The sequence below is a fragment of the Nuphar pumila genome, chromosome 8, assembly GCF_984573655.1.
Source record: "Nuphar pumila chromosome 8, dmNupPumi1.hap1.1, whole genome shotgun sequence".
Taxonomy (NCBI): Eukaryota; Viridiplantae; Streptophyta; class Magnoliopsida; order Nymphaeales; family Nymphaeaceae; genus Nuphar; species Nuphar pumila.
The window spans coordinates 109,104,922-109,119,691 of NC_143256.1; the positions used below are offsets into that span (position 1 = coordinate 109,104,922).

General features: G+C 36.1%; 1 protein-coding gene across 1 annotated transcript; it reads left to right on the top strand.

Annotated features, from left to right (window-relative positions):
* The first annotated feature begins 2,240 nt into the window (after nucleotides 1-2,240).
* LOC149830177 (putative lactoylglutathione lyase, chloroplastic) lies at nucleotides 2,241-12,743 on the top strand. The gene is made up of 9 exons (XM_090016359.1): nucleotides 2,241-2,473; nucleotides 3,306-3,510; nucleotides 3,590-3,714; nucleotides 3,846-3,910; nucleotides 4,497-4,709; nucleotides 4,826-4,873; nucleotides 5,036-5,143; nucleotides 6,121-6,261; nucleotides 12,482-12,743. Exons 1-9 carry the CDS (start codon nucleotides 2,317-2,319, stop codon nucleotides 12,521-12,523), a joined length of 1,104 nt encoding a protein of 367 aa, XP_089872485.1. The 5' UTR covers nucleotides 2,241-2,316; the 3' UTR covers nucleotides 12,524-12,743.
* The last annotated feature ends 2,027 nt before the right edge of the window (nucleotides 12,744-14,770 follow it).

Below are 14,770 nucleotides of genomic sequence, written 5' to 3' on the forward strand. Positions count from 1 at the left end.
GGGAGCATGTTCTCTTGCGACTTACATTGTACAGTTGCGCTTAGAGTTTGTTTTGCTTTTGTTGAGTCTGATGTAAGCTGCTCAGTTCAAGTAAATCAATACCCCGAAGGGGCAGCCCGTATACTTGAACTGTAATAGCCTGCAGGCAAAATTGTGAATGAAGTAAATGCATTGAGTTTTCTTTTGTTCACCCTCGTTGTGATTGCAATTTCTCTCCCTTTATTCTCTCTTGCTTTCTGATTACAAGCTTCCACGATCGGCAAGCGAGCTGACAAGTAGGCTTGCGGTGGTGAGGAAGGAGCGTCACACCGCGCTGGCCCATTGAAGAAAATAGGCCTGTGACATTGAGATTACTTTCATTAAATGGATGTAATCCAAACTTAAAAGTGTTTGTTATTATCGTGAACATTTTAAACATGTTTTTTAGAACTTTTTCCAAAAAAAATTAAGGTTTTGAACAATGTTAAATGTATTTTTGATTAACAGAGAATAAATTTAGGTGCAAGTATTAGGCACATCTTTTATTATCGCCACAACTCGAGGTGTGTTTTTTTTTTATTATTATTATTTATGTATCTTGTTATTAACATGAGCACCGTAAATAAAAAGCTTGAGAGAGAAGGAGAAAATGACGAGCGGAAGGTTTTTACACGTGATGACACTATAGGCACCGTAGAAAAATTTTAGAGAGAGAGGAGAAATGAAGATGCGAATTTTGAATTTTGAGCCAAACTTAGACATCTCTCTTTCTCTCTCTCCTAAAGAAAAAAATATATAAGCATTCAAATGAATAAGGCTGTCCCAACCGGATCTTAACTGGCTATGTTTCAAACTATTTTCCATCATATTAAGGTTGGGTTCGAACTCGAGGCAAAGCATGTAAGCAGCACTAACCAAAGCTGAAATGACTGGGCAGGCTTGAATTCAACTTGTTTTTAACCCCTACTGATAACAACAAGTAATCAATTATAATGCCTCATTAAGATAGCATTTATGTGCAAATTTCAAATGCCCCACTTGATTATAAATTCACGGCCTTGAGCAATATAGCCCATTGCATCAAATCAAATCAAATCAAATCAAGTCAAGAGCACCAAAGCTATCAGACCTCCTCAAGTCTATACCTCAAATGGTAGAGTGCTGTAGGTGGCCCACAATCAGACCAAGACAAGGCTAAAAGTTGATTAGTCGAAGTCCTACGAATCCCCTGGCTCCTACATAGGGATGTAAATAAGCCAGACTTGGGTTTGATCAAGGCATTACCGAGTCCAACTTAATCGGATTTGGCATAATCAGTTTCAGATTTGGATTAGAAGTCAGGATGGGAATCAACTAAAACTGAAGCTGGATCCGGCTTGTTTAAAATCCAGCATTTACATGTATTCTTATTAGGATTTTAATGGGATTTGTACTTGGATTCATATGAAGAACTTGATTCCAACTATTAATTGGATCTGACTTTGGCTACCTAGTCGGATTAAACTGATTTGGATCAGTTGAAAATCCGTTTAATGTCTTCTCCTGTTGCTAGTGTATACAACGGTTTCTGCAGCATCGGCATGCACACACAAAACACTCCCTGCATCTTTAGTACATTTCTTCTCTTCACATCACATGTAAAACCATTGTTTCCAACCACTTTGATCAAGCCCAATATTATCATAAAAAGTGGGATTCATACAATTCCATTTTTTATCTAGAGAGCATTCAGATTGGCTACTCCAAAATTTTGGAACCAAACTGTGTCAACCCCAACCATGGCTCATCCCAAACCCGCTTCATTTGACCACTTTGCATTTCCAATAAGGTAGGGGCTAATCCAATCCAATCATTCAAAAAGGTTACCTGATCCGGTCTTGAACCAAAATCTGCATTAAGATTAGGGGTGCCCGATATGTACCGGGTTTGGTGATAAATAAGAATGCCCGATTAGAATCCAGGTCAGACCCAAAGGGTCAGATTAATATATGGAGCCAGGTGTGATTTGTTAAGTTCCAATTAATATACACAAATTTTCAATTTAAAAATAATAAAAAATATTATTTTATCGGGTATGTTTTGGATCTGGTTCATGTAATCTTTATAGGATCCCGAATCCGATTAGACTCGGGTTCGAACCCGGTACCATAATTTTAAATGAGGTTTGGGTCTGATTTCACCTGAATCCGAACCGAACCCGACCCGTTGACACCCCTAATTTAGATGTGCTGCACATGCCCATGTGCTGTCTTCTTGCCCCAATGGATGGGGAGGTGAAGGTTTTTAAATATCCTTCTCTCTTTTTTTTTATAGAGAGAGAGAGAGAGAGAGAGAGAGATGGGCAGAATCGCTTTAGCAGCCTCTCCCTCCCTCCACCTCGTTTCCTTCCACCCTTCTTCAATCTCCTCGTTTCTTTCCTCCAGATACCCATGGAGTTCTCGCTTCGTGGTCTCGCTATCCGCATCGAATCCTTCCCGGAGGCTGCTGGGCAGCGGTACAAGTCCCTTCCTTTCCGTTTTCTCTTCAAGACCCTTGTTGCCTTCCTCCTTTTTGGTGTTCCTTCTTTCACCCATCTTGAATGCATGGTCTTGGAGTACCACCAAACAGCAAATTCTGTTTTTGATGGTTTTTTGAGCTAGGGTGTGATGAATTGTGGGGTTCCCAACGTTCGTTTCTCTGTTTGTACCTGAATGTCTAGCATTTTCTTTCCCTATTTCTGTAAATTTTGCGTAGTTTTTTGTTTCGGACGTGAGAATTATTATTCTTCAACAAAATGTTTTTGTTTTTTTGGGGTCTAATAAGGAACTTGCTTCTCTCCTGTCCTCCTTTTCTTGTTTGGAGGTTTTCATCTTGAGAATTTTGGGTTTCTTATTTTCGGGGTATTGAAAACTTAGTCAAAATTTGGATGAAATGGTTCTTGATATAGGTGAATTCTTTACTGCAGAAAGTTAGCAACGGTCTATAGACTATGATGTTTATCCAGGCATTGCCTGTTTCATTAAAACATCATGAATTCTTGCAATAGAAATAATATTCATTCATGAATTGTTGCTGGTAATTCACAATTTTATACTTAACAGTTTCAGAGCTTAACTTAGCTAATTGTGTGCCTGTGCATGAGGAAACTAAGCTACTAGTTTCTTCTGTTTAGTAGGAAGAGCCGTGTAGCTTGAGTTTTTGTGCTCCCCATTTTTTTATGGGGGCTCAATTCTGGCACCAGAAAAGCTTGTTATCATCCATTTTGGACAATGCCATTCATGTGTGTGCTTGTGTGGGTGATTGTTCTGCTGCAGTTAACTGGTCTGTTCATTTGTTGTTGCACCCAGCTATTCAGCAAGCACATATCTTTGGAGTAAAATCTTCAAACTTACTCAGAGTAGAAGGAAGTGCTATGGAGGCCGGAACAACTGGGAACGTGGTGCAAACTAGCACTGCCACAAGCCAGGAAGTTGGTTTAGACTGGGTGAAAAAGGATAAGCGTAGACTGCTTCATGTTGTTTATCGTGTTGGGAACTTGGACAAGACAATCAAGTACATGTCCTCATTGTATGGAGTACTTATTTGATTGGTTTTTATGGTTTCTATTCTTAATCGTGTGGAATGTTATCAGATTCTACACAGAATGCCTGGGAATGAAATTGTTGAGGAAACGTGATATACCTGAAGAACGATTCTCGAATGCTTTTCTTGGATACGGACCTGAAGATTCACATTTTGTTGTAGAGCTCACTTACAGTATGTATGATGATTTAATCTCCTGCATTCTTTACATGGCAACCTGTACTTCCGTTGGCTTCTCGTTAACTGCTGGTTACACTTGCGTCTTTCATTAATATCATATCTTTTGATTTTCTTGGAATGTTCAGATTATGGAGTAGAGAAGTACGACATAGGGGCCGGTTTTGGACACTTTGGTATTGCAGTTGAGGATGTAAGATTCTATTCTTAAAACTGGGTTTTCATTCCATTGACATGGTTTAGCATGCTTCAAATAAATTGCAAGGGACTTGTATGGTGACTCGTGTTTGCTTGACTGACATTGATTTTTATGCATGACTTTCTATACTGTTTCAAATACATGACCCATTACAAACTGAAATCCATCCGGATCTTCCTGAACTTGTTATATGATGCATACTTGTGATGATGGATATTTTTGAATTCAGTAATAGACATGCAAGATGGAAGAAACAACAGAAATGTGGTTTTCTAGGTGAAGTTACATAATTCTTAGTGAATGTGAAACTGTTTTTTATAGTTGGTTTCTTAATGCACCAACCTTAAATATTTCTTTGTGTTGTGTATTGTGGGCGTTGTCCCACTGATCAGTGAATGTTTTGAACTTTTCTGCCACATGGCAATAATTAACAGGGACTTGTGGAAAATGTCCTCTTTAGAACTTTCCTTTGTTTTATGGTTCCCTTGTATGTAATATAAAATTCCATGTCCCAACTATTTCATTTTCATCAATCATTATTGTATTTGGCCTTCTTGAGTTTCTGGGGATGTTGGCACAGGTTTACAAGACAGTTGATCTTATAAAAGCTAAAGGGGGGAAGGTCACCAGGGAGCCTGGTCCTGTGAAAGGTGGTAGTACTGTGATTGCTTTTGTGGAAGACCCCAATGGTTATAAATTTGAGCTTCTTGAAAGAGGACCCACACCTGAACCATTGTGTCAAGTCATGCTGAGAGTTGGAGATCTGGATAGATCTATTGACTTCTACAAGAAGGCCAGTTTTGTTTTATTGACTGTTATCAGCTTAATATGCTGTCCTATTGTTCAATAGTTTGTTTCATCTTACTTACACTCATTTCTTATGCATGCTTAATTACTGCAAACATGAAGGCTTTTGGTATGGAGCTTCTCCGGACGCGTGATAATCTGGAGGACAAGGTAACCAAGCATCATTTTATTGGATTTTCTGTTTCTCTTCTGAATCCTATCCAACTAGCCTACCTACAATTACATAGTGTATCATATTTTGGACAATTTTGACCTTGGTTGGTGACTGAGTTTTCCAATTTTGTGCTAATTATCTAATATTGTTCATGTCAGTATACAATTGCCATGATGGGTTATGGACCTGAGGAGAAAAGTGCTGTGTTGGAGTTGACTTACAACTATGGAGTCACAGAATATGACAAAGGAAATGCTTATGCACAGGTAATACAATTTTTATTGATGTGTTTAGTTGATAGGCAAGATCATTGAAGAGTTTCTATCTCTATTAATTCTTTCTGTGATAAGGCCAATCAGATTTCATCTCTTCCATCACTCAGAGATGATTTTTATCTTTTCCCATAGCTTTAGTAGAAAGAGAACAGGATACAAAGAAAATACTATGCTTATCAAAACTGAACCCTGTGCTCACATTAATAAAATATCTTTCCTGTTAAATCTAAATTCTAGGAACAATTTTGTTCTTGGGACTTGATTCTTCTAAGTTCCACATTCCTGCTAATGGTGTTGTACTAGAAATGGTTTTTATTAACTCAACCTTGTTAAATGTTGGACTCCTTTTTGTTGGGAAATGATAGGCACAGAACCGATGAATCGACAAAAAACAAAATAAACGGGAAGAAGCAAAAGAAGAAATCAAACCACACAAGGAACAAAGATTTACGTGGTTCGGCAAGAATTGCCTACGTCCACGGCCGCACTGAAACCCTGTTATTCGATTGTGAGGGATGCGTTACAAAGGGCGGATGACCCTCTTTAAATATTGGAAGCCAAAGAGTGTTACAAGGACTCTACAAGTGTAGTTCAGATATTACTTGGATCGGCACAATTATAGGATTCACATCCAAGTAGCGAACAAGCTCCACACTCTTCCAATACTTTTAACCTGGGTAAATGGTTCAAGTCAACATGGATTTCTGCAAACCTCACTGTGGACTTGGAAGAGTTGCTGTATTGCCAGGTTGACTTGACCGAGCTTCATTATCAGCTGGCTAAACAAGCTGCTTAGATAAAGGCTACCTTCAAATTTCAAGCTGATTCCTTGTATTTGAACATTGCTATATACATTAATTTAAACAGATGTATTTCTGTCTCTGCAACTAAACTTTTGGACCATTCTCAGAATCTTGGCATTCTTCGTTCTTTGGCCCTCTGAAACACTTAATAATGTTTTTGTGCAGATTGCGATTGGCACGGATGATGTTTACAAAACTGCAGAAGCAATTAAACTTGCTGGGGGGGAAATTACAAGAGCACCTGGTCCATTGCCAGTTATCAGCACCAAAATCACTGCCTGCTTAGATCCTGATGGTTGGAAAACGGTAATTCTCTGTTCTTTCTTCCAACTGTTCGAAAGTGTAAAAATTCCATGAACTTCATCTTGTATGTGAAGTATGTACACCTTTCTGACATGGTGATATATCCTGGATGCAACTGGGCTTTTGTGCAAATTGACATTGGATCATGAATGTTTGTTTACATCTGAATCTGAACGAGAAAGTTTTCATATACTGATATTCTCTTGCAACCTTTTAACAAACTGGCTTTGATGCTGATTGTGCCCATCTCTGGATCACATGGACTTGACTTTTGAACTGTGCTCAATTGAAGAATTAGGAATCAATATTTGGAAGTTTCTAATAACAGCCAACTTGGTCATGATCATCTGAATAAGTCTTGCAGATTTGAAACTGATCTTGATTTAAGATTTGAGTTAAGGGAGTTGACTTTAGAAACCAGGGTAGGATCCCTGTTCTCTCTTTCTGGTAAAAATTGATGATATCGGTAAGATTACCCTATCTTTTAGCATTTTATAATCATAGAAACATTTGGAATATTCAAATATATGGTTTGTGATCTTGGATAATTTAGGGTTATTGAAAACCTTTGCATGCACGGACTGACTTGAGACTATCAATGTTTGATTGATTCAGTCTATGTGATTTGAGTGTTTTTCCTTTGATCACTCAGTGAAGGCCATGTGTAGGTGCCCACACAAGCCTAGGTGAGCTCAAGGCTGGTCTTCTCGAGCTCACCTCATGTTGAGCTGGAGCTCAGCTGAGTTCGAACAGAAGAAATATAATAAAAATGTCATTTTTTATGAAAACAGTAAAAGTGGAGATGGTGGGATTTGAACCACAACCTCATGCATGAGGGCCAATCACCCTAACAGTCCAGGCAAATTCCTTTTTTTTTTGTAATTTGTATTAGATATAATATACATATTCACCTTATACAATAAATATATTATTAAGAAAAATATACAAGCAAGATTAAAGGAGCTTTAACAACCCCAAACACTGTCCTTGAGCTTGGTTCATTCCCATAACTGAGCCTAAAGCTAGGCTCGGGCTTGGCTTATCTATCCAAATGAGTGAACCCAAGCCAAGCTTAACGAGCTGGGCTTGTTTTGCACCTCTATCTCAATGCTTCATCCTGGGTAGACATTATTGCTTCCATGTTCCCAGTCTTTGCTAACAGATCAGGCCAGTGCCTAGCTATTTTTTCATCTTTTAAATTGAAATACAGTAGGAATAAGAGCATGAAGCTGGCACCATCTGGTTTTCAATATATTCCCAGCCTGATCAACTGTGTGGATAGACAGCTAAGCCAAAGGCTGCCATTCAGTCAGTCAAAATTTGACTTTTGTCATTTCAGCAACTTTTCTGACTCAACAAATCAGACCAAGTTCAACTATCTATATTTGTCAGATGATTCCAGCCTGGTTGGAGAGATTGGTGGGGGCTTATTGTAATGAAATGTGAGATCACAAGAGCTATATCACAAGAGGCAATAGAGATCTTAACCACACAATAATAAAGCCACTAATGGGCAAGATATATAAAACCACAAAGTACTTGAGCACAAGAGCACAAAGAACATAAAAATAAATAATAACTTGTATTGATGAATGCTAAAAAACATAAAAAAGAGAGGGAGCAATGGCCCCTATTTATACACAATGGAGGACCAAGAGGGGACTCCCATAGAGTCGTTGGGAGCCCCTTTATGACCGTTGGGGAGGGTCCCAACAACTCTATGGAGAGGGTCCAAAGTACCCTTTGTTATTAAATGAAAAGAACAAACAAAAAACAAAAAACAAAAAACAAAATAAAAGATTACAAAACAGTTCCTAGTGGACTGACCTAATTACATAGGGTAAAAAGCGAAAAATACCCCTGAGGGTTATGACAATATATATATATATATATATATATATATATATATATATATATATATATATATATATATATATATATATATATATTTAACACCCTCTCTCAAACTTATGATGAGATCACCAAAAATTTGTTAAGAAGAAATATGACATACAAAAACTCAATAATTCATTTTAAATATTCATCACAAACATAGTGACAGTCCATTTCAATATGTTTGGTTTTTTAATGAAATGTGTGATTCCTTGCTATGTAGATTGCACTTTTGTTGTCGGAACACATCTTCAAAGATTTTGAGATGGAAACTCCCATGTCTTGGAGAAGAGTCCTGAGCCATACAAGCTTAATTGTTGTAATTGTCATTGCTCGATATTCTGCCTCAGTTGAAGATAACGAGATTTTTTGTTATTTTTTACACGTCCAAAAAATTAAATAATCCCCTAAAAAAACACAAAAACTAATAGTTGAGATTCTAGCATTTGGGTTATCACTTCAGTCAACATCAGCGTAAGCAGTTAAATCTAAAGATGAAGAAGAGGATAAAAAAATCCCTTTTGAGATTGTGTTTTTAATATATCGAACAATCCTCGTAACTGCAATCATGTGCACTTTGGTAGGAGCATGTTGAAACTGACTTGCTGCATGAACCACATGAGCGATATCAGATCAGGTGATAAAAAGGTAGGTGAGAGATCCAATCAATTGGCAATATAGAGTAGGATCTTTGAGCAATATACCATCTTCAAGTCTTAATTTGACATTTATGACTTCTGGGGTCTCTACCTTCTTTTCATCTGAAACTCCTGACATAACACATATGTCAACAGTCAATTTCACCTGAGAGAGAATATATCCTTTGGGTGACTATGCAACCTCAATTCTTAAAAAATATCTCAAAAACCCCAAGTCAGACATATCAAAAGTTTTTTTAAGATAGATGTAATAATCTATTTTTTGTCATTTCCTGTGATGATTATATCATCAACATATAGAAGAAGAATCACAATTTTATTTTCTGTTTTCTTGATAAAGAGAACAATGTCAGTATAACAAGAGATAAATCCCAAATTAATCAAAACATTACTAAATTTAGCATACCAAGCCTTAGCAGTTTGTTTAAGATCATGAAGGGCCTTTGTAACTTTTAAATTTTATTTATTTATATTAACCCCTAGAGGGGGGTCCATGTAAACTTCCTCACCAAGTTCTTCATTTAAAGATGCATTTTTAACATTTAATTGATAAATAAGCCATTTTTGGATAGAGGCAATGGCAATTAGGGTTCAAACACTTGTCATTCTTGCGATGAGGGCAAAGGTTTCCTGATAAACACCCATCTACATTCTATAGGTTTCTTGTTTAAAGTAAGATCAACTATTTTTCATGTGTTGGCTTTCTTAAGGGCATTAAGTTCTATTTTCATTGCTTTGTTCCAATGATGATATTGTTTGACATCATTATAATGAGATGACTCTTATGTTATTAAACATGCTCTAAAGTTTGGAGAAAATGCGTCATATGATACAAATCTATTAGGATCTCTAGAGATTCGATTAGATCTCTTAAGTTGGGATTCCTCTAAGGATATGTTTTGAAAGAACTTGTCCAGAGAACATGGATGGTTACCTTGACCTCGCCGAGTATACACATGCATATCATTAGATGCAATTTTATTTAAACTTTCATGTTGATGACTAACTTCAACAACAACCGGATGATACTAGAGTTATTATCCAAGAGTCAAACACATCAATAGAGTTAGACTCATCATGTCTTGGCAATAGATCAAATAGAAATGAATAGTCAATTTCTTCTTTAGGTCCTTTGTTATCAAACCCATTTTTATTTTCAAGAAAGATGACATTTTTAGAAATATAGAGTTTGTTTTTTATTGGATCAAAGTATCGGTGCCCTTTTTTATTTTCACCATAGCCCAAAAAAACATATTCAATGGATTTTGGAGATAGTTTATCATTTTTATGATTAAGCACATAACACTTACAACTAAATATTCTTAGTCTTTTAAAATTGAGTCATTTTAAAAAGTTTTTGAAATGGAAACATTTTGTAAAGAAGATGGAGTTCTATTTATTAATTTGAGGTTAAAACAGCTTCGGCCCAAATTTTTTTTGGAATGTCCCTAGAAATTAGAAGAGTTCTAGTAGTTTCTATTATACGTATATGCTTTCTTTCCGCTAACCTATTTTGTTGTGGAGTTCTAGAACAAAATCTTTAATGACATTCTATTTTTGTTTCAAGTAGCTTTGAAAGTCATTTGACATGTACTCTCCTCCCGAATCCGATCTAAGTATGGATATATTACTAAGAAATTGATTTTCAATCATTATATGAAATTCTTTAAATAAAGATAACACATCGGATTTAAGATTTAGAAAATAAATTCATGTGTATATAGTAAAATCATCAACGTAAATAACATACTAGGAGTAATCTCCTTTTGATATGATCGGTGAAGGACCCCATACATCCGAATGCACTAATTCAAAAGGTCGAGTAGAAATAAAAGTTCTATGAGGGAAGAGAATTTCTTTCATTTTTTCAAAAATTAAATCTTTACAAGATATATCTTTTTTATTACAAATATTTTTCAAAAAAAGGAGATACATCTTCGAAAAACTAGGATGCCAAGTCTCTTATTTCAACTATTAATACTTTTGTCTTGCACATAATTACAAAATGACTTGGGTGAAAGAGATAAAAAATCCATAAAATAATTATTGCCTCTCTTATAGTCTTGCCTAATTAGCTTCCCCGATTGAAGATCCTACACATAGTTTAATCTTTAGATGAGAAAGAAATTTTGCAACCATAATTAGAAATTTGAGAGATGAAACAAAAAATTAATTTGATTTTGGAACAAAAAGTTTTTGAGAATTTTTTAAATCAAGTGTTCCAAACAGTGTTATCAAAAACGTGCCTTGAGGCGCAAAAGGCTTACCTCAAGGCGCCAGCCTGAGGCGTGAAGAGCAAAAAACAAAAACGAAGAAGAAGATGCTTGTTTTATATTAATTAGAGTATTTTACTTTTATTTTTAATTAGTAAGCTTTTAGTTTGTTTTTAATTAGTAAGCTTTTAATTAGTTTATTTTGCTTTTTATATGTTAATCTCATATTTTTTAGTACTTATTTGAGATTTTCTATTGCTTATTGGTTGTTGCTTGCTTTATAGGACATTATATTTTTCAATTATATAATTAGTTTTTCAGGTAATCAGTTTTTAGTTACTTTTATATGTTAATCTTATATTTTTTAGTATTGATTTGAGATTTTCTATTTCTTATTAGTTGTTACTTCATCAATAAAGCATTTCTTTATTTATTTGTATTTTTAGATATTTTTTATAACTTTTTTTAAGTTTTCAAAAAAAAATTTAAGGCTTGCGCTTTACGCCTCACCTCAGTTTTTGGTGAAGCTCCTCGCTACGCTTCAACGCTTTTCACAACACTGGTTCCAATATTATTTATTTTTAAAGAGGTTCATTGGCTGTTGATGTAAGATGTAGAATTAGTGCAAATTTTGGAGGGTATTCTTATGAGGTGTCATATGAAAGGAAGCACTCGAGTCAAGAATCCACATACCTAGAGGAGATGAAGAAGATGCAATGACAACACTCAAAGTAGAAGATGATTTTAGAAGTTGAAGTGCCTCCGATATTTGACTAAGAGTGTCTTTAATATTTCCTCCATTCTTGCTTGATTCTTCTTTCTTTGGTGTGATTTCTCTAACTGAAGTGATTTTGCCTTTAAGCTTTGGGCATACCGGTTTAATATGTCTCGATTCATTACAATAGTGATAAATAACACCCTTCTTATATCCACTATTGTAGTAGAATCCACTATTATAGTTATTTTGTTTTAAAAAGTAGAAAGGCATATAGGCCCTTACATTGGAACCCGGCCTAGTAACGGCCAAAACATCATCACTCTTATTGGTCATGTCAATGCGAGTTTCAAGAGCATCTTCAAGAGGCATAGCTTTGGTTCTATAAAAAAGAGAGGACCTTGTTCAAATTTTGAAGACATATCATTTGTTTTCTTCTTCAAGAAGGAGAAGAAAGAGAAGACTATATATGCATCTTATTATGTTTTTTATGTTTTTTTATTTTGGATACCGCCTAGGCCCCGGCTAGGCCTTTCTAGGGTCTCACCGCCTAGGCTCCGCTTAGCACCTATGACAACTAAGCTTCAGATAGAACTCTGAGACTATTTTCACTTAATATGCTGTTTCTACATGGTTTAAAAAGATGGCGTAAAGTATCTTAGGCATTTTTGTTTTAAATCTCATTGAATTATGCATGATTCCTGTGTACATTTTTCTGAATTTCTGCACCTATTTTTTCTCAGGTTTTTGTTGATAATGAGGACTTTGCAAAAGAATTAGAGTGAATGTTGGCAGGGAACTGTTGTCACCTCCACCGGCATTTCTTGCTAATTGGTTCTTTGAAGCATGGAAATCTCATTGTTTCAAATCATATGAAAAGTCTTCAGCAGTCTCTGTAAATCTATAAATAGGCCTTTTTTTGTTTTTTTGTGGCACAAATATTACAGTAGGCACGCCATTTTCTTTTCCATATAAGTAATTAAATCATAATATGCTTTTCTGCAAGCTCCCACTTCCTTTCTTTGTAGAGAGATACATCAATGTTTTCATTGCTCTTGCAAAGCAGCAACTACTGAACTCCTTGAGTCCAAATCTGTTTGTCTTTCTTGTTTCTGCACTCAAACTGTATTAATACGCGAGCAGTCTGAAGGCCAAAGTAAGCTTTCTGTTCACCACCCTCATCTTTCACTCTTCCTGGCCATGCTGGTATATCTACACAGACATCATAAACAATACCTGGTAAAAAGATAAAAAGAGAAGGAAAAGACATAATGGATAAGTGTGTCATTCATATGGTAAGTAATCCAGAAGCATGCTTACTCTTTTTCTTTTTCACAAAGGTACTACCCATATACTTGCTCTCTATGTAACACAGACTCTTCCAACGGGACACCGCACCCACACCCAGGCAGGTGCGACACTTGGACACAGCTTCCTTTGTGTTAGGTGAAGTCAACCACATTCAGGTCCTTTTCTATCCAAAAGTAGATTCAGTTAACCCTAATCAAGTTCATTTTTATCTATATTATGCATATATAAATACATAAACGCACACATACACGTAGTGTTAACTTGAAACTGTTAAAAATTATATATATATATATATATATATATATATATATATATATATATATATATATATATATATATATACCCTACTCACACCGGCACCTATGTGATATAGCTTGCTCTTTAGTTTAACCATCACCTGCAAATTTTTTTCTAGAAATTGCTTAGTGACAAGAGGGAATTATTGTGGAAGCAGCACGAAGAGTTTCTGGTATGCTATAGAATGTTTGGGTTTGCTGGCTTCATGGGAATTAACGGATTTCGGGAATTTGAGACTACTCTGTTCCTATGTAAGAGAATACCTGATTGAAGGGATTTGGATACCCCTATCACAGGGAATTTTTCTAGGTAAGTTGTTGGAGGCCCTTGCATCCTTATGTGGTGGTTGGGTGATCAAGCTTTTAAGAGGTTAAGCATTCTTTTCTTTTTACAACGTTCTTTCAGTTTTACCTCTTCTTTTCTGTGCATTGCTTTCTTTAAAGTTTCATAATGAAGTGATGATGCTGTGGGCTCTGTATATGTACCTGTGATTTTGAGTTCGACTGAAACATGTTTCCAATGAAGAATACCTGCAGAAGAAGTTTTAAATTCCCATCAACTGACATGGAAATTCGCTTATGGATGCTTCAAAATTACATAATGAAAGATGACTTAAACAATGAGAATTACTAATACCTATTGTGTATTGAGCGAATCCATCTTGGGCACTCTGTCATGTTATATTGGTAAAGGGTTTGCCAGAGGAGAGAATTCATTTATGATCTATTAAGAGATTTGATACATTAGTCCCAATTTTTCTTCTGATTGGGTCTTTGGTTAAAGTGAATTTCTGTAACGTTTCAGGGTTTCCTATTAGTAGCTCAGTTTGGGCTGATTCGTCGGTTTTTGGTAGAAATCTCTCTCATTATCACAGCTGATGTTAAAAAAAACAGTGTCTAATAAAGTATATACTTTGACTTTCGTGTGTTAGAACTTTAGCTCATAAACATAAAAGAATGGTACGACAATCTTTTCTCCTGATGCAAACACGTTTTAGAAGACTAAAAGTTGGGCCAAATTGTAAAGGCGCCCATATCTGTGATGGATTGATGCAGAGCAGGATGGACCCAGATCCATACAGCAAGACCGAGGCTTTGGACCGGATTTGCACCAAGGGGTTGATGATCAGATCCAGGTGGTGGATCTGATCCAGACCACTGTAACAAGGCACGAGGAAGAGGTCCCATCGTACTTAATCCAGGCGAGAACAGAGGGCCCAGGCCGGAGCGCTCCAGATCCAACAACAGGCAGAGTCGTCTCGGGTCTGGACTCGAGACCCGGATCTAGCCAAACCCTTTAAATAACCCAACTTAGGGTTGCGTACGGGGGATAGGAAAACTCATAATCTCTGTCATTTATTTTTTTAGTCGCACGCCTGTTCCTTCTTACTGTTGCTACTTTCTTCTTTTGTTTGTCATTTTCTG

What these genes read in the sequence shown, in the direction of transcription:
- LOC149830177 (XM_090016359.1), top strand. Translation starts at nt 2,317, where the DNA reads ATGGGCAGAATCGCTTTAGCAGCCTCTCCCTCCCTCCACCTCGTTTCC. An exon ending in CCGGAGGCTGCTGGGCAGCG is followed by an intron (nt 2,474 to 3,305) that starts GTACAAGTCCCT and finishes TGTTGCACCCAG; the next exon opens with CTATTCAGCAAGCACATATC. An exon ending in TGTTGTAGAGCTCACTTACA is followed by an intron (nt 3,715 to 3,845) that starts GTATGTATGATG and finishes TGGAATGTTCAG; the next exon opens with ATTATGGAGTAGAGAAGTAC.